The 23,970-nt window shown below is 40.6% G+C and overlaps 1 protein-coding gene across 3 annotated transcripts in view; it reads right to left on the bottom strand.

Moving 5' to 3' along the window:
• NTRK2 (neurotrophic receptor tyrosine kinase 2) overlaps positions 1 to 23,970 on the bottom strand; it is a 172,273-nt gene that overhangs the window by 18,592 nt on the left and 129,711 nt on the right. For 2 of the 3 annotated variants that reach the window (XM_080574841.1, XM_080574842.1), the window contains one exon: positions 3,322 to 3,452. In XM_080574841.1, the coding sequence (XP_080430967.1) occupies positions 3,322 to 3,452 (131 nt within the window). Of the gene's footprint in view, positions 1 to 3,321; positions 3,453 to 12,751; positions 16,687 to 23,970 lie in introns of those variants that run through there. The other variant, XM_080574843.1, reaches the window with a different exon arrangement.

The following is a 23,970-nucleotide window of genomic DNA, read 5'->3' as shown; positions in this document are numbered from 1 at the left end:
AAATAAAACCATAAGAGCACAAGACGGGGAAAAGAACATATTCATTATTTTTATCAATACTGACAGGTAAGCCAAAGCTCTGCATGCAAAGCACTCTCACCAATCAATGGGAGGTTTTCTCAAGCAAGAACTGGTACACAACCACAAGTACTTTCCAACCATTAGGCTGCTTGGCCAGCAGCTAAGGAGGAGGGGACATATTCCCTTAGGCAACAGAAGCATTCCCTGGCTGGTAGAGGAGTTCCTCATCTGCTGAGTTCAGCCCTGTGACAGGTGGACCGCCACCCCTTGTTTAATCTCCTTCATCAAGACCTTGCCCAGGTATCCATATAGAATCTGGACCCTGCAAACTTGCACTGCACAGCACTTGCTGTGCACAGCAAGTGCAAGTCACCAGCTTTTTAATCCACCCTGACACCACAGAGCTGTAACCCCAGCAGCAGGGGGATCTGGCTCTCACCAGCACCAGTATGACATGGTAATGAAACTCTCCTGACAGCCTTCCTTTACACTCTTTCAGCTTACTGCTCCCCAGCACCACAGAACACCTGAGAGTTGGAGAAGAGTTGGAAAGCTTTGGTTCTCCTCTGCAGTGCCATGGAAACATTCGTCACGTAGTACATACGTCAGTCTGCTAGACAAGCACAACCCTGGAGCAAGCAGCACAGGGTGAATCCTGCCTTTCCCACTCCCAGGTCAGCAAAAGGCAGCTGCTAACTTGTGTCCTGCAGGTCATCCTCACCTCCAGCTCCCAGCTACAGACAGTTTAAACGAGGGCAAAACTCTGACTGGGAAACCAGTCCTATGAGTAGATAGTACAGGAGTACTGGCCCTGAATCCGGGCCTGAACAACCACTGTGGCACAGCAAAAACAGCCAACAGGGAAATGAGAACCTTTCCTTCTCCCACCCTCTGTTCTCTAGAATTGTCTGCAGCACATTGTGTACTGATCTGATCTGAAAAGTCACCTGGGGTGGGGGGAATCCCATGCCCAGACTGACCTGTGGTTAAACTCCGTGCTCGCAGGTCTTGATCCACAGTAAGCATTTCTGAACACTCAGTATTCCCCCCAAAAGTCCCGATGGTCAAAACAAATTTAACAGACTATGCTACTCCTCTTCCAATGAGGAAAAGCATTTGGGGTTGTTTATGCTAAGCCTGCTTTTGCATCTTCCCAGATTTCTCTGGAACTCATCTCCCACGCAATTTGCTGCAGCGTCAAGGTCTCAGATATCAGCCTGCTAGTGAGGAAAAGGATGAATGTTGAACTAGACATGGGATGTTTAGGCCAAAGTTTTAGCACACTTGCACAAGGCCATGCAGTTGCATAGCAGTCGGCAAGCCAGGAGACCAGCCACTGTCCTGAGGGTTGCAGGTGGATGAGGTCATGCTTCCTTGTTGCCCAGTACCCCTGGCACTTCCTTACTTCATACCAAACAGATGCTCCCTGGATCTATTTCACAGGGACAATTTTGCTGTGGCTTTGCTGAGGGGGGTGGAGGTGGTGGTGGTGGTGAAGCACTGTAAAACCTTTGCTGTTAGCCAGGAAAAGCAAACCTTGGCTGCTGGCATCCAGGTCTGCTCCTCGAAGAACAAAAATGAAACACTTTCAATGCCAAACCCTGTGGCAAATGTTGAGGCCTGGACACAGTCCAGTTCACCAAAATATTTCTCTTAAAGATGTGACTTTGGTCACTATCTAAGAACCAATATGAGAAACCTAAAATGGGCATAATCTGTCCACAGAGGTTATTCTTGTCATGGCTATCTGTGCAATAGCTTTTGATGCTAGGAAGAATTGATTTGGTAAAAAAGAATTTAAAAAAAAATAATAATACCAATCCAGAAAACTGACAGATTTATCACCTAAACCCATGGAGACACCTCTCCCTTTGAAGGCTGAATACTCTTGTGAATTACATTGAGAAAGTGCAGCAGAGAGAGAGGGCAGTACAGCATTTAACAGCAGAAGTGCTAGGCTCAATTTGGTCAGGACTTTCAAAGGCAGTGAGTGAATGGAGAGACTTTTATTTTGCTATCCAGCACTTCTCTGAAGTGATAGAGAAATGGAAGTTTCCACTCTAGTTTCACCAAAATACAATAGAAAATTCATTCAGTTCTAGTTTTGTCATCTCTTGTCTCATGCTTTCTCCCATCTATGACATGTCCCTTCCAGGCTTCATTTCTCCTTACCAGTCAACATGGTGGAACAACTCCAACTATCAAAAAGCTTGTAACTTTGATAAACACACACACAAAAATGTTATTTTTGATGGAGCAAGACAGCACTCTACAAATCCATCCTCATTCTTATGTTTTTACTACCAGATCCAAAACTCTGTGCCTTGTTTCCATTTTCAAAAAGACGATCTACTTGGTTTCTTTTACTGTACAGCTTGATCCAGAACATACACATGGTTGACTAATTGCGGCTGGTCAGACAAGATTATTTTCTGATCCCTAAACACAGCCCAAATTCTAAATGTGTATTCACCCTGCATTTAATGAGATACCTCAAATGTTGAACACCTCGTTCAGCTTTCAGCAGAACAACAGATGGAGATAGGAGATGGTTGCCAGGGAGACTTTGCAAGCTCTTTGAGTGTAGTATCACTGATAATGTCTTCTAGTGTACATCCATAGCTGATGGTGATGACCAACCCTTAGGCCTTCCATTTTGGGGGACTAAAAGATTTGCTACCATGAAGCATGTTCAGTGTACAAACCCCAAGACCATGCTGGAAATTTCCCTTCTATTTTGGACTGTGTTTTGGAAGGGCTGACTGGAGCTGTATAATCAAGAATCACTCCTCCAGGTCTGAAATATCATGACTTCTGGATTTCCATATAGACAGTGTTTAACAGCACATGAAAATATTATCCACAATTTTGTGATTAATATAGCTGCCAGGAATGTTATGACCATTAACCACAGATAATTTCATTGGCCGATTAAGAGAATCACACAATCATGAAAAAAAATAAATAAAAAGCCTTATTTGACTGGCAATTACACACATAACCTATGCACTTAGCTGGTTATACATTATTTTGTTAGTCACATGCATTTTCAATGGCCTAGGCTTTATTTTTCACTAGTCATATTTTAAATAGATCAGAAAACATTTTAACCCTTTGTAACACTGTTTTCCCCCTTTTCCTTATGAAATTCAGCTCTCATTTTATAATCCACAGCAAGCTCACATATCACATTCTCTTAACACCCCATTAGCCCTGTGAACCTTTCCACACAATCATTTACAAATAAAGTAGCATTAGTTGCAACTACATATTAATGATTGAAACCCTAGACTCTTTTACCTTCACTGCCACCAAGATCTTGTCCTGCTCGGGACAGAGGTTGTAGCATTCTGCCAGAAAGACTTTCCCAAAGGCTCCTTCACCAAGTTCTCTTTTAAGAACAATATTGTGGCGCTTGATGTGCTGAACAACTGCAAAGAAAAGACAAAAAGGAGGAAAAAGTGAGCTGCAAGGCCTGGATGGGACAGGGTCCATGCTTCCAGCCACTTGGAGATGGGTTTGCCTGCAGAGCACGGTGTACATGGTAAAAAAAATCAAAGCACCCATATGTGATTCATTAGTGCCTTGCCCCCAAAAAAATGGAGTTATAAATATATTTATATTTGGAGAGTAGTCCATTTGCTGGATAAGAAGACGTGGAATTAAGAATCACCTGGGAAAAGGCTATCTATCATCATGTTTTGATGACTGCTGTAGAGCATACTTAAAAATGAATGCTGTTGCAATTTAAGGAAAAAAAAAAGAAAAAGAAAGAAACAGAATAAGAAAACATGAGCAACCATTCTCATATCACTTCTATTTTTGTACCTCTAACAATAGCTGAACTGTCTTGTCCAGAGACAAAAATGTTTGGAAGAAAAAGTTTTAAAATTAACCTAATCCAGGAAAACAAAATGTGCCCTCTTTCAACTAGATTCAACTTGCTCTCTGGTTCCCTTATCACTTGTTCATCTGCTTTCCCTCTGTGAGCTATATTGCAGTTACCTTAAGATAGAAATTTCATTCTTACAAACATGATTTACAATATTGCTCTGAAGTAAAAGAAATAAAAGATGGACAAAGGCTTTAGTCAGTGTCATGGACAGAGACTTAGCTGAATTGCTGCCCAGAAACAATTGATTCAGACATTAAAATCTTTGAGCATTTTTGTTCATCTCATTTTATGTTCTCCTTTCAGTGCAAGCTTCCATTAAAAGATTTAATATTTAAAAGACTATACCAAATTTTGTACAATGCACCATCAATTTGCAATGTTCTACCTAAATAAAGCAGCTGCAAGGTCAGTTTAACTGGCCAACTCGACAGGGTGGACTGCTTGTGTTGCTGAAATTGTACAAAACAGCCAGTATCTACTGGCACATTTAACCTAAGAGCATTTAGCTGCTTTTGCAAACACTGAAATTCAATCCTGCTCAGACAGAGCCTATTTGCAACTTAAATCTGAAATGCAATAGGCTAAATAGCGGTGCGTAGGCATCAGGCTGCCTTCTGCCAAGATACAAATCTCCACTGGACCACTTAGCTGCAGGGACAAGGGCTGAACCCTGTCAACAATCTGGGATATATTCAGACACAGCCCACCCCCTGGCTCCATGCTTGGCCACACGCTTGTTCCAAACCGAGTGACCATTAACTTAGAAACTACCTTACCCCCATTACTAGGGGGTGGAAAATGGAGTCCTGCTAACATCAGCAGTGGGACAAAAGGACAGTGCTTGTCCCCACTGCTATCGCCAGCGTTTGGAGAGTGGGCCCACAGTCTGTGAGAGGGAAATCCCCACATCCCGCACCCCCAGCTGTGGAGGACACCCGAGAGCACATGAGTACACGTTGCAGCAGTGGGCACGCATGATGGGAGCCTGGTGCTGAAGCAGTGCAACAATTGCTTGGCTCTCTCCCCACACCCAGGCCCCTTTTGCCCACCTGGAGATTGCAAGGCCCTTGGGCAGCCGTGCCTATGCCTGGCTGCTGCGAGGGGATCCAGTCACTATCATACCGGGCCTGCTGAGCCTGAGGTGATGGCTGCCTGGACGCTGTGTGAGACCAAGAGCAGAGACATTCAGCTCCCTGGTACCAGCATCATCACCTTAAAATGCCCACAAACCCCATCAGCTTTTGTAGCAGAGAACAGGGCTGAAGTCCTGCCCTATTGGAGTCAGCAAACCCCACATCTAAAGGGGGGGGGCTTTCACTTTGCTGTCATTGCTGCTACCAGAGACTTGGCAGTGACCACAGCCAACTTCCTGAGCACTGATTGGGTCCTCTTCACTCTGAACACCAAACACTATTGATGTGTGCCCTGGAAGTAAGAAGACTTTTTACCATGTTCCTGGAGGATTGCACAAACAATGGTGTAAAAATAAATAAAACGTGTATCAAGTATTTCCCTATAGTATACTTACAGCTGCTGCTACATGCTCTGATATAAATCAAGCATTTGAATAAACAACCTGTCCCATACCAAACTGTCAAAAGCAAAACACTGCAAGCCACAGAAGAGCTCTGCACAGAGTATATTTGCAACTTGTTATGCTCTATCCATCCCTGTTACCTTTCTAAGCTGAGCAGAGTTGCTAAACAAATAAAAAATGACAGTAAATGTGACTAAATACATTCAGATTAAATACAAGAACAATGTAAGTAAATCAAACACATATGATGTGACAGAAATATGAGCTAAGGAAAAAATCCGTTTGGCACACTCAGGGCCCCTGACACCATACTGACACCATATTCAGTAGGAGGAGATTCCAGCAGGAGATACACTGAAAAATGCAAGTCAAAATCTGCTTTCAGTTAATATCAGGATAAAGCCAATTAACTCTGTAGAAGTCCAAGAGATTATCCTGGATTTACATCGAAGAAACAAAGCATAATTTGGCCAAAGAGGTGGCATAACTGAATTACCAAAGAAGTGGTCTCATAACGTTGTCTTACAGGCAAAGATACACAAATATTCAAAGGGTGGTTATGTATTTTCCTCCTTTTGACTCTAAATGGTGATTGCCCTTGAGCTGCCATTTGTGCTTTTAAAAGCATGTCATCCCTGGTTTAAAAGATCTTGTTTGATTACTGTAAAAAATATGTTACATTAAGCTAAGAGCTAAGTCAAGTTGAAACACTTAAGAGAAAAATGAAACCTAAAATATGAAGTGAGACTGAGCAAACTAAACAAGGGTAAATGCTGAATAGAAGCTGTGGTGTTGAATAATATCCATGAAAACCCTGCCTGTAGAAGCACAGGGCTCTTCTGGATGACTGCAGGGAACAGGCTGGCAACAAGAAAGTGGACTGCAGAAAAGGATTTTCTTCTCATCTTGTGATCCCAGAGGCCCTCCAGCAAGACAGCTGGACTGACAGTATTTCATACACTAACGAACAGCATGTCACATTGTCAGTGATGCATTGAGGCCTTATCCTGTAAACACTATCTGCAGGCATGGGATTTCACTCGAAGGTAACCTACCTTTGATGGTGAGGCTGAACAAAGGGGATCACTCCACATTCTGGAATGGGTTCCAAGAAAAACAGGCAGCTCAGGATCACCTCACCACATTGTATTCACTGAGCTGGATGTGACTGATTTTGGGCATGGACAGCAGGACACTCAGAAGCACAAATTATTAGAGTTTCTGCACGTAATTAAAAAATAAAACGCTGTGACAGAGTGAAAGTGTTTCCCCCTTGGTCACAAACAATACATCTGAACATTTTACCACGACATGTGACCATTACACCATCTAAGATAACCTTCTGCACAGCATGGAGCATAATACTGATTTAAATGACTTGTGCTTGGCAGGAAAATACCTCCTGAAAGGAGCTGTGTCAGTCTTTATTTGGAAGTCTGAGCTATTCTCTTGCCCTAATGTGTAATCATTTTCATTGCTAATAAAACTGCAGGCTTTCTTCTTTTCTCTTTTAATTTTTAGCTTGTCTGGCTTGCATCTTTCTTCCTTGGGTTTTAGTAGATTTCCTCTGCTAGCTCAAGCACCCTTTTAAGGTCTGGTGCAAAATACACATAATCTACGTCATTCTTGCTATCGGTAAAGCAAAGCCATGGAAGCTCATTGCAGGTAAGCATTTTGTCTAGTTTGCCTGTCACTTTTTGTGTCTCTTCTGTGGAAAAATATTCAATATCCTTTAAAAAATGTAGTTGTTTCCAGTTGTTTTTCCCAACTGGAAGTCACATCACTCTCTACCCCAGGTTGTGATATAAGCATAGAATCAGCTCCCTATACCCCTGCACATCCAAAGATCACACTAATCCTTTTAAGGCTAGTTTTACTAAAAAGCACAAAATTTACATACATACACATGAACACGTGGCATTCATGAGTGTCTCACCATGTGAACACCTTACCCAATTACAGTATTACAAATGCTGCAAGTTTCAGTTATGTTCTCACATACCTTATGGAAACAACAGAGCACAGGAGAAATCTCTGTACTTACAGAGAGGCTAAATCACAGGGACTTCCTGTCTGATGGACAGTAAGAGCCACAGCAATCAAGCTCCATCCTTACTGCTCACTGAACTGCCAACACTAAAAGACTCTGTTGTGTTGCATACCCACTTAAATTATCTTCTAAGTCTCCTTTCCAGGATACTGTTCAAAATTTTGCTAGTGGTACACATGTGGAAGATTCTGATGAAATGTGTTTTACCAGGAGTCTAGAGAAGAGGATGAGGATCTTCAAGATGTCAAATAAGCAGACAAGGTAATATTATAGACAAATTTACAGTTGCATAAGAAAAAGCAGCAGCAGGTAAGACTCAGCTTATGATGTGACATGAGTTGTCACAGAAAGACATTTTGCAAAGTTTCTTCATTATCTTCTTCCATTATTTCTCTTGCAATCACTAAGACTCAGCTATTTCTAAGATCTTGCTAGAAAAAAAACAGGTGTAAATGGCTGAGTGATTGCTCAGATAGTATACCAAATTTGTACAGCATTTGTCATTCACATAAAAGGTAAGGTGGAATTTCAGAGAGAATCACATAGCAGGAGGATACAAAATCACTACAAACAGCAGACAGCAAGTCTAGCCCAATGACCTTCAAATTCTGCAGTAGCATCAGTGGCAGCAGCTCTACAGTCCTGCATGCTACTGACAGAGTAGAAATTCTGGCACACTAAGATATACTGTCTCTAACACGGCAATAATATGGCAGCAACAAAACCCACCAACTTTATAGAAACAAATAAATCGCACAACGTTAACAAAACTTGCTTTCAGAGTTGCCTGGATGCAGAAATAGGTCAGCTCAATTCTGAGAGTATATTTCTGATTATTTGATGTGTTCATCCCATACAACATTTATTACTTATTATTCTATATAAATTTTTGTGTAGTGATACTGTTGTTTAACTTTTACCATAGAGCAGCAACAAATCCTCATGCAAGACTGGTGCCCTGTTCTTATAAGTGCACATAAGGAAGCAGTCTGTTTTCAGGTTATAGTGCACACTTGAGACACCTCTTTCACTGGATTAAAATAAGCCAACAGAAAACCTGCTCCTCGGGTATTCTACTCCAAATCAGAGGTGCTGGTACAGGATATGGAAGACAGGACACAAAGGATCCACAAAAGAACTACTAGGTCAGAGAGACACTCGGGCCTTTTCACGTTATCAGTACAAGTATGGCTTCTGAATCAATTCTGAATTAATATATCAGTGACTTCTCTGCTTTTTCACAGGCATCACACTATACAAGGGGCCCTGAAGGAGATGTTTAATGGACAAGCTGAAGAAGGCACCTCCATGGGCCTAGGTCTTCCTGAAAGAAGAACTGGAGGTGTTTTATTAAAAATAAGTACTCACCAGAATGGCATAATTCCCAGGGACTTCCCAGCTGCCAAGAGCTACATCTGGTGATAAACCCGATAAATCTGTGACTTCCGTAGCTTTGCCTTTCATTTGCTTTGTTTACAACTTAAATCCTCACAGGATCTCTACTTTAAACTCCAGAGCTTCCATTGTCTTGATGGGGAATTAGGTTTCCCTTTGTGATACAGCACTGCAGCTCCTGGGAATGTGCCCTGGCAACAGTCCTTCCCAGGGCAGCTGGGGCACCACAGATCTTGTGCACTGAAAACTCACTTTGTTTTAACTGACATGGCCCTTCTCTGGCTGAAACTCAAGGGTTTGCTGGATTTTGCGGGTTTATATGTGATTTGTGGTCAAGATCTTATTTTCTTGTTTGGCCAAGGTCTTCTCAGTGTCCTACAGATAGGCATATTGCCACTCTCAATTACATCCTTATAATCAAACAAAAACTACTTCATAATAAGTTATAATAACAATGCTAACATAGTTTTAAATACATGAGTTTTATGAGCTAATTTCACCCAACAGGAAAACAAGAATTATGAAGTTGAATGAATTTTTCCAGGCATTAGTTTTACCTTGCATACACAAACAAGGCCCTCAAGCCTTAGTAATCTGAAATTGTTTTTGATTTCAATGATAAATGTGTCCTAAATATGTACTTGTCCTGTAATGTGCTAAAAAAAAAAATGGGGATATATCAGAATAACTGAAAGCTGAATTTAGCTGACTACATTCAAAGTAGACAGTAGATATTATTCACTTTGTTTTTTCTCTGTATGCTGCTTCCTGCTTACCAACAGTTTTTTCAGCACTGTGCTGCAAATCAGCTTTAAGCAGAAAGCTGTGTTGCATTTTTGACCAAACTTTGCCTTTGCAGATGTGCATACACTTAATTTGTAAGTGCCAATCTCCATGCACTTCTTCCACATGGTTACTGAGTACAAAACTTGAAGGCTTTGTGCATGAGTTGCAGTATAAAACATCTGCTAATATTATTTTATTATGGCAAATCTGGTCCGTCTTATATGTCTAAGTAAACTGGAAACAATGATGTCACCACCACCACCCTTCTCTTAGCTCAGACCAGGAAATCCTTTCCCTCAGCATGACACTAATCTTTATGGATCTTCTGTGCCACAGAAACAGAAGGACTCAGGAAAGGATGGGGAATTAACATGGAAGAATATCCCTAGATGCTTGCAGGGGAGAAGGGCTAATAAACATTCTGCCTTCAGAGCATTAACTCTTTTTCTACCTTTTTTCAGAAACCAGCATAGTCTGAAAAGCATCCCAGGATGCCAGTCTGAGAAGTAGGACCTGAAAGAAACATCATACATTCAGAGACTGAGCCATATTCAAGCTTTGCCTAAGTGGATATAGAGGTGCAGTTAAAAGAAGATGACCCATTCTTGATGTAGGCTTCTCTGCTTTACTTTTTCTCTTCTTATTTTAGAAGGAAAAGAAATCAGGAAAAGAAATTATACTGCCTGAAAACCCCGCAGAATGGGTGAGATGAGTAGAACCATCTTAAAAGCTGAACAGAGCTGGAAAAGAAGTTATTTCCTCTTACAGATGTTTTGTCCTTCAGTGGTTCTTCTCCTTCCCTGGTGAGGCATTTGTTGTTCTGCTTTCTTTCACTGACAAGCTGGTACTCCTCTTTGCTGGGGTGTGCCATCTACAAAGGATTACTCCCCAAATAGCTTTCTCTCCTTGGCCTCTGTTACAGTTTCAGGATCCCAGTGGTTACTGATAACAAAGGCACTTGTAGCTAGCAGTGTATACATGCATAGTACACCCAGAACATTTATCTTTACTGCTGGGCTATGCCAGACAGCTCTGCTACAGCCACTAAACAGTCAAAAGATTATTACATTGAAATAGCTTCAAACAAAAGCCCTACAAATTCCCAAATGAAGTCACCAAGGGTTTACAAGACAGAACGTGCTTAGGGTTTTTCAGGATCAGGTCCTCAACAACTGCAAAGAAAATATCACATTTCTTTTGTCTTGTTGCACACTAAATGGGAAAAAATAGTGCTCTGTTTCCATGCAAATGCAGCATGTTTCATTTTTCAGAATTACAAGACCTACCTACCATAGACCATACGCTATCTCCTCTGCTTACCTGGCTCCTCCATTTTGTATCCTCTGAAAGGCTGAGACTGTAAAGTGCATTTTCATTGTATGACAACAACACAACCATTCTGTATGTAGAAGTCATGAGGTTTTTACAGCCTGTATGATGTCTCATCATTTTCCAGGGTCTGAAAACCTCTCCAAATCCTTAGGATGGATAAGAATAAGACTGTGGCATGCCTCTTGCATTAAGCTTTGCTAAAATTGACAGTGGGGCTCCTACTTGGAACTACTCTGCAAATTACACTAAACAATAGCCCAGCAGGATGTGAAAACACTTCAAAACCTCTTTCAATAGCAGTAGGATAGGTGCCTATTCTAATTGTCCTGGTGGAAAACTCAACCTGCCTCATGGTTACAGTGAGAAAAGAAAAGATGTCTTGACACTGGGAACACTAAGATTTCCCAGATAATTTCTCTTGAAAAAAAAAAAAAAGTCATATTTTCTTTTCTCCCCTCTTGGATCTGCATGTTATTTTCTTGTAATATGAAAACTAGCAAATCTAACTAACAGGTCCAGCAGAGAATATGAGAAGTCTTCTTCCATTCACTTGAGCTCCGGATATTGTTATCTGTCAGCTGAAATAACATTTTACTACATTTCAGACAAATAAGAAAGAGTCCTCCTTCTTTGTTAAAATAAGTTTGATGAGGGAGCAAAGTCTCCTCTACACAGCCTCTTGCAAACAGCCTGCCCAACGTAGAACCCATTGCCCTGTTAGCAGATCCGAGGCAGTCTTACGCTCTGCACATCCCTGTAGCTGCAGACAGACAGGCACCAGTCATCCAGTCAGAACGCGTCCCCTCCGTCCAGCCAGCAATCCAATCACAAATAGGTAGGGGACATAAAATAGGAGCAGTGAGTGCCACAGTTTCACTACAGCCAACAGGTTGGCTTCTCAGCAAAGTTCCCTTCAGACAGCTGCTTAAATAAGAACTCTGTAAATTTTGACAAAATTGTATACATTCCCTCCCACATATCAATGAAACTTTATTTTAGAGACAGAAAATGAACACAGATGCAATAACCAAACAGCAACTATGTGATACATCAGAAGCTAATGAAAAACAAAGACCTGTACTCCTTTAGGGTAACAACAGCTTCCTAAAGGATCTAGTATGTTAATGAACTGTCAGAGCCCCAGTACCAACAGCAACAACACACTCAAACATCCACTAAATGGGATCTTTCAAAGCTGTGGCCCATGACGAGGCTGAGGACAAGTTCACTCTCTGCCATTATGCTTTCAGCACCTAAAAGCATCTTGTTTTTGAGTTGATAATTACAGTGTGCTGAGCCAAGCAGCTGTCACTAAGGAACAAGAGCTGCCCAAATGCAGCAAAATGCATAGAAGTTTACTGGCTGATTTATCACACAATAATGAACTCAGTTACAGCCTTTTTCTGTTTTTTACTTCCATGCATCAAGAGGGAGGAGAAGAAGAAAAAAAAAAAGAAAAAGAAAAAGAAAAAGAAAAAAAAAAGAGGAAAGGGAGGAAGAAAGAGCTTTGAACATTTTGTTCCAGTCAGTTTCCAAGAAAGAGGAAAACACCAGGCGAGATTCAATTGAAGGATGCCCTCCCACAACCCACTGTTGCTGGAGAAGTAGCCACTGGGCAGATACCCGAGACGTGTATTTCCCAAAACGCACAGACCCAGCCTTTGCAGAGATGTGAACTTTTGCTGATGGCAGCACACATACATAGCAGGGGAAACAAGAAGAAGAACAGCAGAAATGGCTGAATGAACTTTATTCAGGATCTGACACATTATGTCAGTATAATGAACATGACCTAAGGAAGAGTGTTACACTCATAAGCAGACTGAGTTGGCAATGCTGACCAATTAGTACCGGTTAATTTTGCGATGATAGGTAGTACACATGCGTGATATTCTATAAAAGCTGAATACGTGTCACCATAAATCAAACACTCTTTTCCCCCTGTACTCTTTATTCTTGGAAAGTACTTACAGTTGAATCTTCTGCAATACTTGTATGCTGAAGTGAATGCAAATGTTAATTCCGTGGGCCTCTGCTAGAAACAAAAAATGTTTTGGCCAGAGAAGTTCTTTTCTCACTTAGCATCTATGTGACTATTGCTTTTTTTAAAAAAAAAAAGAAAAAAAAAAAGAAAAACAAGTCTGTTTTATTTCAACTACCATACACCACAATATTAGAGCACAGTTTAAAGAAACTGTAGTCTGCACAGGAAGAAGATAGGAAAAATGTAGTGTTGTGGTGTGTTTTTTTATTTGTTTTTTTGTTTGTTTGTTTGTTTGGGGTTTTTGTTTTTTTTTTCTCCTGTTCCTTCTGAATTTCATGTTCTCTCACTGAGCAGTAAGTGCCAGCTGCCTACATATTCATTTACTCGGAAAACATTTTGAGCAGCAGTAACCAACAAAAATGGCTGCTACATTTGTTCAGCTGTAATGGCAGAATACCCCACATGCTTTTCACTAAAGGAAGTATTAAAAATTACCATCGTTTTCACTGTCACTAGTCAAACAGCTGGATTTTTCTCTCTAGTTGCTCAGAACTGGCACTTGCAGCTAAGGAAACAGGTGTTGTCCGTCGTTATCATGCTGTCTGTACTAAAATAAAACACTGAGAGGCGTGAGTTACTGCTCAGCCCTGTAGATGAGATGTCACCAGGGTACATTAACAGACTAGTTCACAACCACTGTTGATTAACTATTGCCTCTTGCGAGACAACCTCCAGCAGGAGGCTGAATAAGGTTTTGCTTTTAAGAAGGACTTGGTGTTAAGCCAGTTAAAGCTACTTTGCCTTTTGGTAGTCCAGAATCCACAAAATGGTCCAAATGCAATTTCCAGGATACTGTCTTTCTAGTCTGCCCTTCTGGTCAGAATTTTAGAGAAAAGAGGAAGGGTCAGAAGCTAACATGATCAGGTATAAACCACTTCCAAGATTTAGTGGGTAGTTTTTCCAGCATTTTCCCTTATACAGCTCACAACGAACTTACAGGGAAAGTATGGTGTTTTCACCATTGCTTCTGTCACATTTATTCTTCCCTTTTAACTCTCTCTTCATTATGAGAATTCAGCCACATGTTCCAAAAATATAACAAGCTCTAACTGCAAAAATAACCATACTGATTTGCATTTTCCCTTACAGAGAAACTACAGAGAGGCAACATTGTTTACTTCTGAGACCTAGACAGACACACAGAGATGGAAAGGTATTTGTCATCAGGACTTCAACAAACAACTTTTATGATGCTCCTTCTGAGTGAATCCCTTCATCACTGTTTTCCTCATCTAGAAAATAAGGCCAGAATTGTCTAGATGTCTTGTAATAGGTCTTTGTTTGTTTGTTGGCTCTTTTTGTTTGTTTTTAAGATTAATTGCTTTCTATTTGGGCTGTGTCACAAAGCTATAAAGTGCTTTACATTCATCAAAAATCTTATCTGGTGTATTTTGAAAACAACGGTCCAAACTCCTCACTGCCATCTTAATTTCCAAATCTGAAGAAAAGACTCTTCAGATGTGCATTTGACCTCCTTATAGTTTAAGTATATTAAAACATAGTCAAAAATAAGAGCAACTGAAAAAAAATACATTCATAAAAAGGATTTTACAACAGCTCTATTTCCCTTCCACCGTCTTCATTGTTACCTTTTATGCCATGAAATTAATCCTGCTTTCACCCACAAAATGGAAACTGGGAAACTCAGTGGATCATTCTAGATTAACAGTCACAAAGAGAAGCTGCTGAAGAAAGCAATTAAGAAACCCACAACACCCTCTAATTAAAAACAAAACAAAAGAAAACCAAAAGAAGAACAACAGAAACAAATGACACACCATGAATGGAAGAAAATATGTGATGTCTGCTGCTCAGTTAACTGCCCTAATTCCTTGCTTACTCCAGTCTGTATGTCGTTAGTTTAGTCTTTTATGTGCTATCCCACATAAAAATAAACAGGCCCTCAGGGATTAACATACCACAACCAGCACTTCAAAACTACTTGATGCTGCTTCCTTTCCACACCTTCATAAATGTAAACAAATCAAGATTTCTGAACAGGAGCTACTGAAATGCTTTTCCTTCATATTGTGCCAAACAGGCATCAGAAATGCCAGTTGTGTAGATCAGGGAAAATGGCAAGTTGCATCTTACTAAGGGCTATTCTGGCTAAGCATCCAAATACTACCATTGGGAAAAAAATTATTTTTAAATCCAGAGCATTTTAAAAAGTATTTTTGATTATAATTAGCCCAGTTGTAAGTTAGTTGCAATAGCTGGGGGCAAGTGGTTAGAGAACCTGCATTATCCCTGCTATTGCACAAAGTACTGTGATTTCACATATGGGCCATGGTGAAAGCTGTAGTTAAGAACAGCCATAATGACTTCTGCTTCAGTTCACAGTTTTTAGTTCAAGCCCAGCTCTACAGGACTCCTATTCAACTTGCTCAAATCAATGACAGGCTTGCCACTGCCATCAAGGGGAACCTGAAGCATGCACTCTCACAGAAAATAGGTACATCTTGCCTCAGAAACACCATCCTTCTAATTGGACAGGTAGGAACATGAATGTAAAGACAGTACATACATAACAAATTTGCTGCATGATGCAGCTTCCACCCAGTAATTTGTATCTGCATATACAGTAGAGAGGAGGATCATTCACATCATGGAGTTTATTGTCTCCAGTGAGAAGTGCAAGCCTGAATTGCTCATGGGCACAACTCAGAGACTAAGTATGGGCACAGTGAAGCATAAACTCTGAAAAAAGAGAAGGAAGATGACTAGACTGCTCTAACTCAAAAGAAAGGGAATGTTCAGACCTCAGCTTATTAGTAGTACTAATCAAATTTCCTCCCGTTTTTGCACTTAGGCATTTTAGGCCCTGTTAATTTAGATTTGTTCATCCTGAACAGCCTGTTACAGCTGCTCAGGAACAAGCCAAACATCTGCCCTGCAAAGACTTCTCTTAGAAATTTCATACAACATTTTGATAAAATCCTGTTCCTAGTACAGCAAGAGTTTGTCCGTATCCAAACCAATGTCACTTGTTTCCGTACAGCGATTCTTTTCTGTTACCCTAGACAATCTTATTTGGGATATGCTCAGAAAAAAAAAAAAAAACAGACAAACTTTTGCTGGCTTATTTATCACTACTTCTTAGTGACTCAGCTTTATTTTGATGCTATGTATGGCACAGCTGCCAGCCTGTTGGAAATATTCTGCATCCCATTTGGTTAGTGATCCTGCAATTTCAAAAGCATGTGATCTCGTATGGAAGTTTGCAGATGTAGTTCCCTCACCCTCCCCAGCTATAGCATGACAATACATGCCAGAACACAGGCTCTGGCACAGACTTTGGAGACGGATGTGGAAAGGTTACACAATTTTGCAATAAATTCATTATGATCAAGCAGCACCAGTTAAAGCAATCACTCTCCTGGCCAAAGAAATAAATAAGGAAAAAAAAAAAAAGAAACAAGTCTTCGCTTTTCTGATGTCCTGTTGCATCAAAGCACAGGTTGCAACAAGCAGAGAAAGTGTAATGTGCTTCAACGTCTTTGTCAGTTGCTATGGTACAGTTTCTTATGGAAAATTCCTTGTTCTGCATGATGTTTTTCCTGCCTCATTTGGGATGGCAGAACCGTTCCTTGTGTCACCTGAGAAACCGGGCTGTCAGTTTCCACCTATTGGTGAGAAAGAAACTCATCAACAGCAGAACTCAATGGAAAATTCCTCGGGCAGACGTGTCTGCGCTGGAGGCCAACATTACACTGGGGAGGACAAGTCAGGAGCCGAGGGGGCCGTGCTGCCACACAGGATATCTGGCTTCCACTTCAGGGTTGGCCACAGATTTCCTGCGTGAGCTGGGGCAAGGCATTAAACCTCTGGGACTGCCCACTCTCTGGCCAGTGCACAAGGGCCCCAGGTCTGCAGCCAGCCCACAGACCAACCAACTAGAGCCAGGGTATGGGAGCCTCAGCCCAAAAGCTCTTCAGACAGGGATTATTTGAGGCTGCGGAGTCCCACAGTGCTTTGCACAATGAGGTCTTGTCTGGGCCTCAGAGCTCTAAAGTAATGCATGCAAATAATAACAGATAATTGCATTGTTCTCTGCTCTTAAGGAAAAATAGCAATACAAGCAAGGTGGGAAAACTCCGGTGTTGTTGTATACAGCCGAGCAGGAAAAAACATTTGGCTTTTAGAGGAGATCTGCAATCTATTTTCTGCATAGATTATACCAAAAATTGCCAGAAATACAGTATAAATATGGTATTATAGCATCACACTGGTGATTCAAAGCAATCAGGAACAGGGCTTTTTTCACTAGTGGAATTTCTTTTATAGATTAGTTGGAAGTAAACCGATTTTAATGTGATATTTTTCCTGCTGGAATGTTTCTCCTTCCAATCAAAAAATAATTAAATTCCACCACTTTTGATTCATGACAAAACCACAGCATGGTTAAAATAAAGAGTGTTAACATTTTAATGCAGTTGAATACCTGCCATACTCCAGAACAGCAAAATTCCCCTGGGCTCCCTATGGTGATAAGAAGAGCTTTTGACCCCTCTGAGGAAATGGGTTTTGGAAAAAAAAAATGTGTAAGTGCTTGAAAAGAGACTCCTTCACTAACTTCTGTCATGAGAATAAAGAGCATTCAAGATGTGACAATGCGATTGCACTCTATGGGACAAATTTCTGTTGGCGCCAATATTTAAAGCTCCATTGACTTCAGTGGAGTTTCACCTTTTAATCCAAGAAGGTTCAGACTAGTTGGATATCTCTTTCAGTTACATACAACCATTTTTCTCTTTTAGAGTCCTTCCCTCTCCCAGATGATTTCAACATGAAAATTAATGGAAACACATGTAAGAATGAAATATACATGCTAAATATTAATTGCATACAAGTCAGAACATGCAAAATTTTGATTCCCACAGCACTGACTTCAGCATAAAGCAAATCAAAAAATTTGACTGAAAAATTTCAAAGGGCATAAAATAAAGTTTCAAAGACTCGGCAACAGGAAAATGGTGATTTTGAGTTACCTTTGTGGCTTTCTAAAATAATCAAATTTAACATTGAAAGTGAAAAAAATGTTTATTTTGCCACAAAAGGAGATCAAAAAAGCTTAAAAACAATCTTGAAATATTTGCCAAAAAAAACTTTATATTTTAATACATCAAATTATTTCAATTTTATTGATGGTGCACAGTTTTCCCATTTCAAATTTTCAGCTAGAAACAAAACTGAATCAAGTGCCCTTAGCTTTAACTTTCATTCTGATTTTAAAGTAGAAAGTAATTTTGAAATGCTGAAATCTCACATGGGAGAAAAATTCTATTTTTGAACAGCTTTACTTCTGTACATTTAAAATCTCAGCTATTACCATGCTTTAGTATGGAGCTTTGGAGTAAGAGGAGATATACCAAAGATGGAATAATTCAATAAAGGTTGGATTATTCTGGTTGTACAGCACAGAAATGGTTCTACATGTTCTTCCTCTCTGACTTTGCATTACAGTGGAGGGACCAGTCATTCAAGCTATCACTGGACAAAGAACTGTATGCCAATCTCATATAGAATCCTATGCAGGATGTCAGCTCATCAGCTCGTTGCTCCACTGATCTTTTTTTTTTTTTTTTCCTCGTTCTTATCCAGAATTTATCAACTTTCACTTCCAAGAAACTTACCCAGCAAAAGTCATGGGCAAGTGGAGGAAACAATGTGGAGAACAGAAGTCAAAACTAAGCTTTAAGCACGGCAAAGTTATATGCAAGTTCTAATGAACATACAGCATTTTGAACCAGATCCCAAGATTTGAATACAGGTGACTTTTGATAAGCTTTACATCCTGATCTCAATGTGATGACATGAAAGTCATAGCTCAGAAAATCTCTCCAAGACTGAACAAAATGATAATCATCAAAGAAAAATTCTGCAATTTAATTCCTATGGTACTGAGAATAGTTGTCAATTTACAAGTACTTCAGAAGAGCAAAAGCTTTGCTTGCAGAAGTCATTTTTGTGCTAGAACCCACCATCACAACTATAATGGACAACCTCATCTTCAGTGAGGTAGGTGCTTTTACATGATTATTCGTAACACAAAGAGAACCTGCAGAACTGCTCCTATAGTTTTCCACAACCAATGCAAGTCATGATATCTTTTAAATATCCATTTAATTCAAGAGTCACAAGCACTGTTCTTACATTTCTTTTCCAACATTTCTCCTTGTATCTCCAACAGCAGAAATAGCAGCTGTTGGGGGGGGGGGGCGGGGTGGCAGGGGCAGGAAACAGGGACAGAAATAACCAGTGACCCAGAAGAGCTTTTTGTTCTTCAGCTGTCTTGTACTCTATTGATCCTTTCTTGCTCCCTAGAGACCAGAGACATTTTATAATTATGACCATAATTAAATGCCATCAGGGGTTTGAGAGGACTTCCCTCCTGAACATCCATAAATGCAATAAACATCAGTTTAAAAGCTATGAAACCAAATCAACGAAGAGTTAAAGCTGCAGATACAAGGCCCTGCCATGCTGACCTCCAGTTCTCCTGACTGAGGCCAGAGCTGAGCCTCCATAGGAGCAAGGATAAAATTCCCTTCCCAAAACGATTCAGATATTCAGTTAGTTGGCTGCTTGGATGAAATGAAAGAAAGAGGAAAAGGTGGATTAACAGATTAGCCTAGTGAAAGGCAATTAAAAAGATCCTTAACCAAAGGTGACTGCTTCTATCAAGTTGGGTATCAAAAGCGAAGCCTACTTAACCAAATCATTCTGTTCCCTGAATCCAAATCCCACTGCAAGTCACACTGTCAAGGAGGGAAAACCTATATAGTGACTTTAATTCCTTGAACTTTGGAACAGTATAGCTGCAAAATATTGCCTTAATTGGAGTAAATGACCAACAGGCCTGCCCTTTTGTCATTCTTATCTTTAATTTCCTTTACCTTCCCCCACCCTCTCCTTCCTTCTCTTTGTCTCAAAGAGGGAGATTTGTACTCATCATTGTCTCACAGGGTGCCACTTCTTATTGGACCCCTTTCTGATTATTGCTTAGATACATGCAAGTTATGGGTTTTTGTACTTTCCCTGCATTTTCCCTATTGTCTGAGCATGATTTATCTGCTTCATCTTTGTGATGTTGGTCCAGTTTTGTCCAGTCTAATGAGTTTTACTAGTAACTGCGTCTAGGACTTTATATTTATGACAACAACTGCCATAAGCAGAACAGTGGTCATCCTTAACAACATTCTTGTTGGCTTGAACAACACCTACAGATAAAAATATTTTCTCCATGTTTACAACATGAGAGGTATGCCCTGTAGCAAATTCTGGGCATGCACAGTGAATTGTCTGCATATGGAGCAACTGTCTGTATAAGGTAACGAGCAAAACATTGAAGTCTACAATGCACTTGTTTCATTCTATAATCTTGCTGTAAGAGTATGATAAGGAACTGAGTGTATCTATATTCTTCATTTTTCAGTTTGTGGGTACAGCAAGAATTTTGAAAGCCTTTACACTGTTTTTCCCTGACAGCTTGCTCCACCACATTTCATTGGGTTGGAGAGGAGAGAAGAGGGTTTTTTCTTCTATGCATCAAGCCATCATCCATGGATCAGACTGAGAACTAGCTGATCTCAGAGTGTGATTTACATTCACACAGATTGCACAACTTAAACAAAAATGCATATCAAGAACCTCAATAATTCCAAGTTTATCAGGACACAGAACTGCTTAGCTTGCACAGTATTGAACATCTTTTTGTTTAAAAACAGCGATGTCAAACCTAGTTCCAAATAAACTCTTGTCAGAAACAACGGGGTTTGTTGCCGATTTGGTTAGATAAAGCTTGTTCCATTACTGAATCTGAGATACAAAGAAAACAGTGCTCACTTGTCTTGACTCAAATGTGTTCAAATAGGCTTTTATCCCTGGATTTCTTAGCCTGATTACCCAGAGCATTTACCTGCCATGCAAAGATCCAAGTTCAGCTCAGCAGTGCCACAGCTTCTGAGAATCTGCCAGCACAAAGTAGTGCAGGGAATGAGGGACAGCTCATGACTTGCAGCCACAGAGGGTTTATACCAGAGCTTGTAAATTAATATTCCCTTTTCTTATTACAAGAGCCTGAAGATCTAAAAAAGATTTAAACCCAGAATTGTTATCTTTCCTTAGACTGAATTTCCATTTAAAAACTTGCCTCTCTTTCTTAAAAACAAAACAAAACAAAAAAAACTTCCAGCATCAAGGTGTGTTTCTCCAAGCAGTTTTGTTCTTATTGTTTCCCTGAATTTCTTTAGTCTTTCTGAGAGGACCACCTGAAAAAGACCTCGGTAAGACAAGAGAAATCCAGGGGACTATTCTGACACACGTTTTCTGCAGAGTGTTGAGGTACTTTTTTACTACAGGGCAGACGCTAGTTTTTGAGTTACCCAAATGTCTCACAGCACAGCCTCTGGCTGCAGTCATGGAAGAATACAAGTTTCAAGAAACAGGTCTTGAGATGGTTTAGCTAACAGTGTGGGTTTTGACATATATGCTTGTATACAGTATGATATACCCATAAACAGAGGTCAGATAGATCATAACAAAATGTTTCTTGAAAACTTTTATGGACATTTGGATGGAATGACTGGTCTGATGAGGCCAAGAATTCACTGTGGGTGGGCAGGGCCATTTATATACGATGAAAAATAAATATTGCATGCTCAGGCAGAGTCCGTCCCTAGATCAGACCAAACCAAATAAAAGTCAAAGTTTTATCTGTACTCTTTCTCCCCATTATTAAGAAAAACACCCGTAGCTTCTCTGTGCTTTTTCCATAGAAAACGTTGTAAATATTTCTTTGTATATATTCTGTCAACAAATACAAGCTGCAAAGTCAAGACAGCAAAGCTGTCTTCTGCAAGAGTAGTGAACACCTGTGTGCTTTGTTCTGTCTTGAAACCATTCTATCTTGCAGTCAGGAAAATTTACCTGAAAATTTATCTTACAGAAATGTACAGGCTCTCCTACATATAATATTATTTTTTTCATTGGAACACTACAGGTTGTTTAATGTTGCTGTTCACCACAGTCCTGTTTCACAGTAATAAATGGGCTTGAAAGTCTCCCATTGATTTCAATGGAAAATCAATTCTTGATCAGGCCTCTCGAGAAAAGCTATCACTGAAAAAAAAAAAAGAAAGAAAAAAAAAAAGCTGAAACTTTTTTCTTCTTCCTCATTTGTGAAAGACATACTTCATTTTGCACTGCATTTATTCCTCAACATGGTACCATATCAGAGTTCTCTAAAATGCTGCCTTCAAAAGGCAAAAAAAATGTAGCCTTAAAATGCAATACAACATTGTGATAAAATTGCAAAACCAAATCTGAGACAATTCCAGTGAGGAAACATGCAAAATCAGAATACGTAGTGGAACAGACTTCATGAGTTGGGAAAGAGCTACCTTGCAGCAAGATAAGGTTTCTTGGCAATAGCTGAATTCAGATTAACTTTCAGAAGGGTTCACTATACCTGCAAAGAAAGCAAAGCCTTCTTCTCCAGCAGCACAAGCTAAGAGAAAAAAGGAAATACATTCTTCAAGCAGGCACACATGAATTTGAGGCTTCAGTCTGTGCTCCTATACCACATCTCCAGGGTGAGTACTGTGATTTACTGTGTCTGAAGCCATGCCTCGCTGAAAAAGTGCACCTAAGGTCTCCTCCCAGGGTGAAGCACAAGGCTGAAAGGATTCTGCCAACATGGCTAAGTTCAGCAAAGAGCATTTCAGCATCACTGCTGATGCCTGCTGGGGCTGCCAGTGGCAGCTGAAGGGGTCCAGCTCATGAATCCAGCATCTCCTGTGGTGGCTGGAGAATTGATGCAGCTTGAAGTTGAAGGCAGCTTCTACATGGGCTGGAGGCATTGAGGGATGGTGAACCTGCTTCCCAGCTGCAGAGGCACCTGGCAGTAGTCAATTCTCCAGGCACCACTGCTATTTCTGGCAAATTGAGGGAGTTTTTGGACACTGAGGGAATCAGAGACCAGCACGAGCCACTGCCACCAGCGCCTGCCACACTGCAACAGCAAGGATGTCAGCAAGCAACCTGCACCTTTTAACTGCTTCTGATCCCTCTTCTCTGCCCACCCAGTCCAGAGGGTTTTGGCCACAGGAAGACAGTATGTTGAGCTGGTGGTATGTTGATGATGTCTGGGAAGCTGGCTACCGCTGCTATACCACTACAGGGAACCACACAGGGAATATCTACTGGTTTACTCAGAGTTAGCATTTAAAAAGGACATCAATCTTTGCGTTGCAAAGCTTAAGCCAAACTACAGGTGTTGGAAGATCTGGAAGAAACACACTGCTTAAGGATTATTAGACGTTTATTTGATGAAGAGTTTCTAATCTATACAGAACCAGACACGTTTGGTTTCCAGAAAGTTACTACTGAGATCCACTGTAGCAATATGTCCATTCCCAAACTGTGCAGATATAGTAGGCAAAATAAGGTGAGAATTTGCCATCAACATAGACATCATGATAGCACAGCTTATTTGACTCCCAGCTAAAGATACAGGACCTTTCTGCGCTGCTGGTGACACGTGAGCTTCACAGACCCAAGCACCACAAGCACATTACAAAACTGACAGTCCTGGAGGGAGCGGCCCTGTCTAACTGGGTACTTCCATTTGTAAATCAGAGGATGAAAGACTGAGTCCATAAGCTTTTGCCTTGCTTTTTACCACCCAAGAAGGAGCTTTTCAAGTTTTCCCACATGGTGTTGGTCAATGCATTTCTGTCTGGAGGCAATCCTATTGCTATTCCAGTCTCAACAGCCTCTTGAGTGGAGACTGCAAACACAGCAAAGCAGTTGCTTTTCTTCTGATGAGAATAAAACAGGGACAAGACAAATCATGTCCTCCTGCATAGGCAGTCGGAGCAAATCAGTCATGTATTGTTATTTCTTTG

The sequence above is a fragment of the Anser brachyrhynchus genome (assembly GCF_964034855.1).
Source record: "Anser brachyrhynchus genome assembly, chromosome: Z".
NCBI classification, from domain to species: domain Eukaryota; kingdom Metazoa; phylum Chordata; class Aves; order Anseriformes; family Anatidae; genus Anser; species Anser brachyrhynchus.
This window is presented reverse-complemented; position numbering and strand designations above follow the sequence as displayed.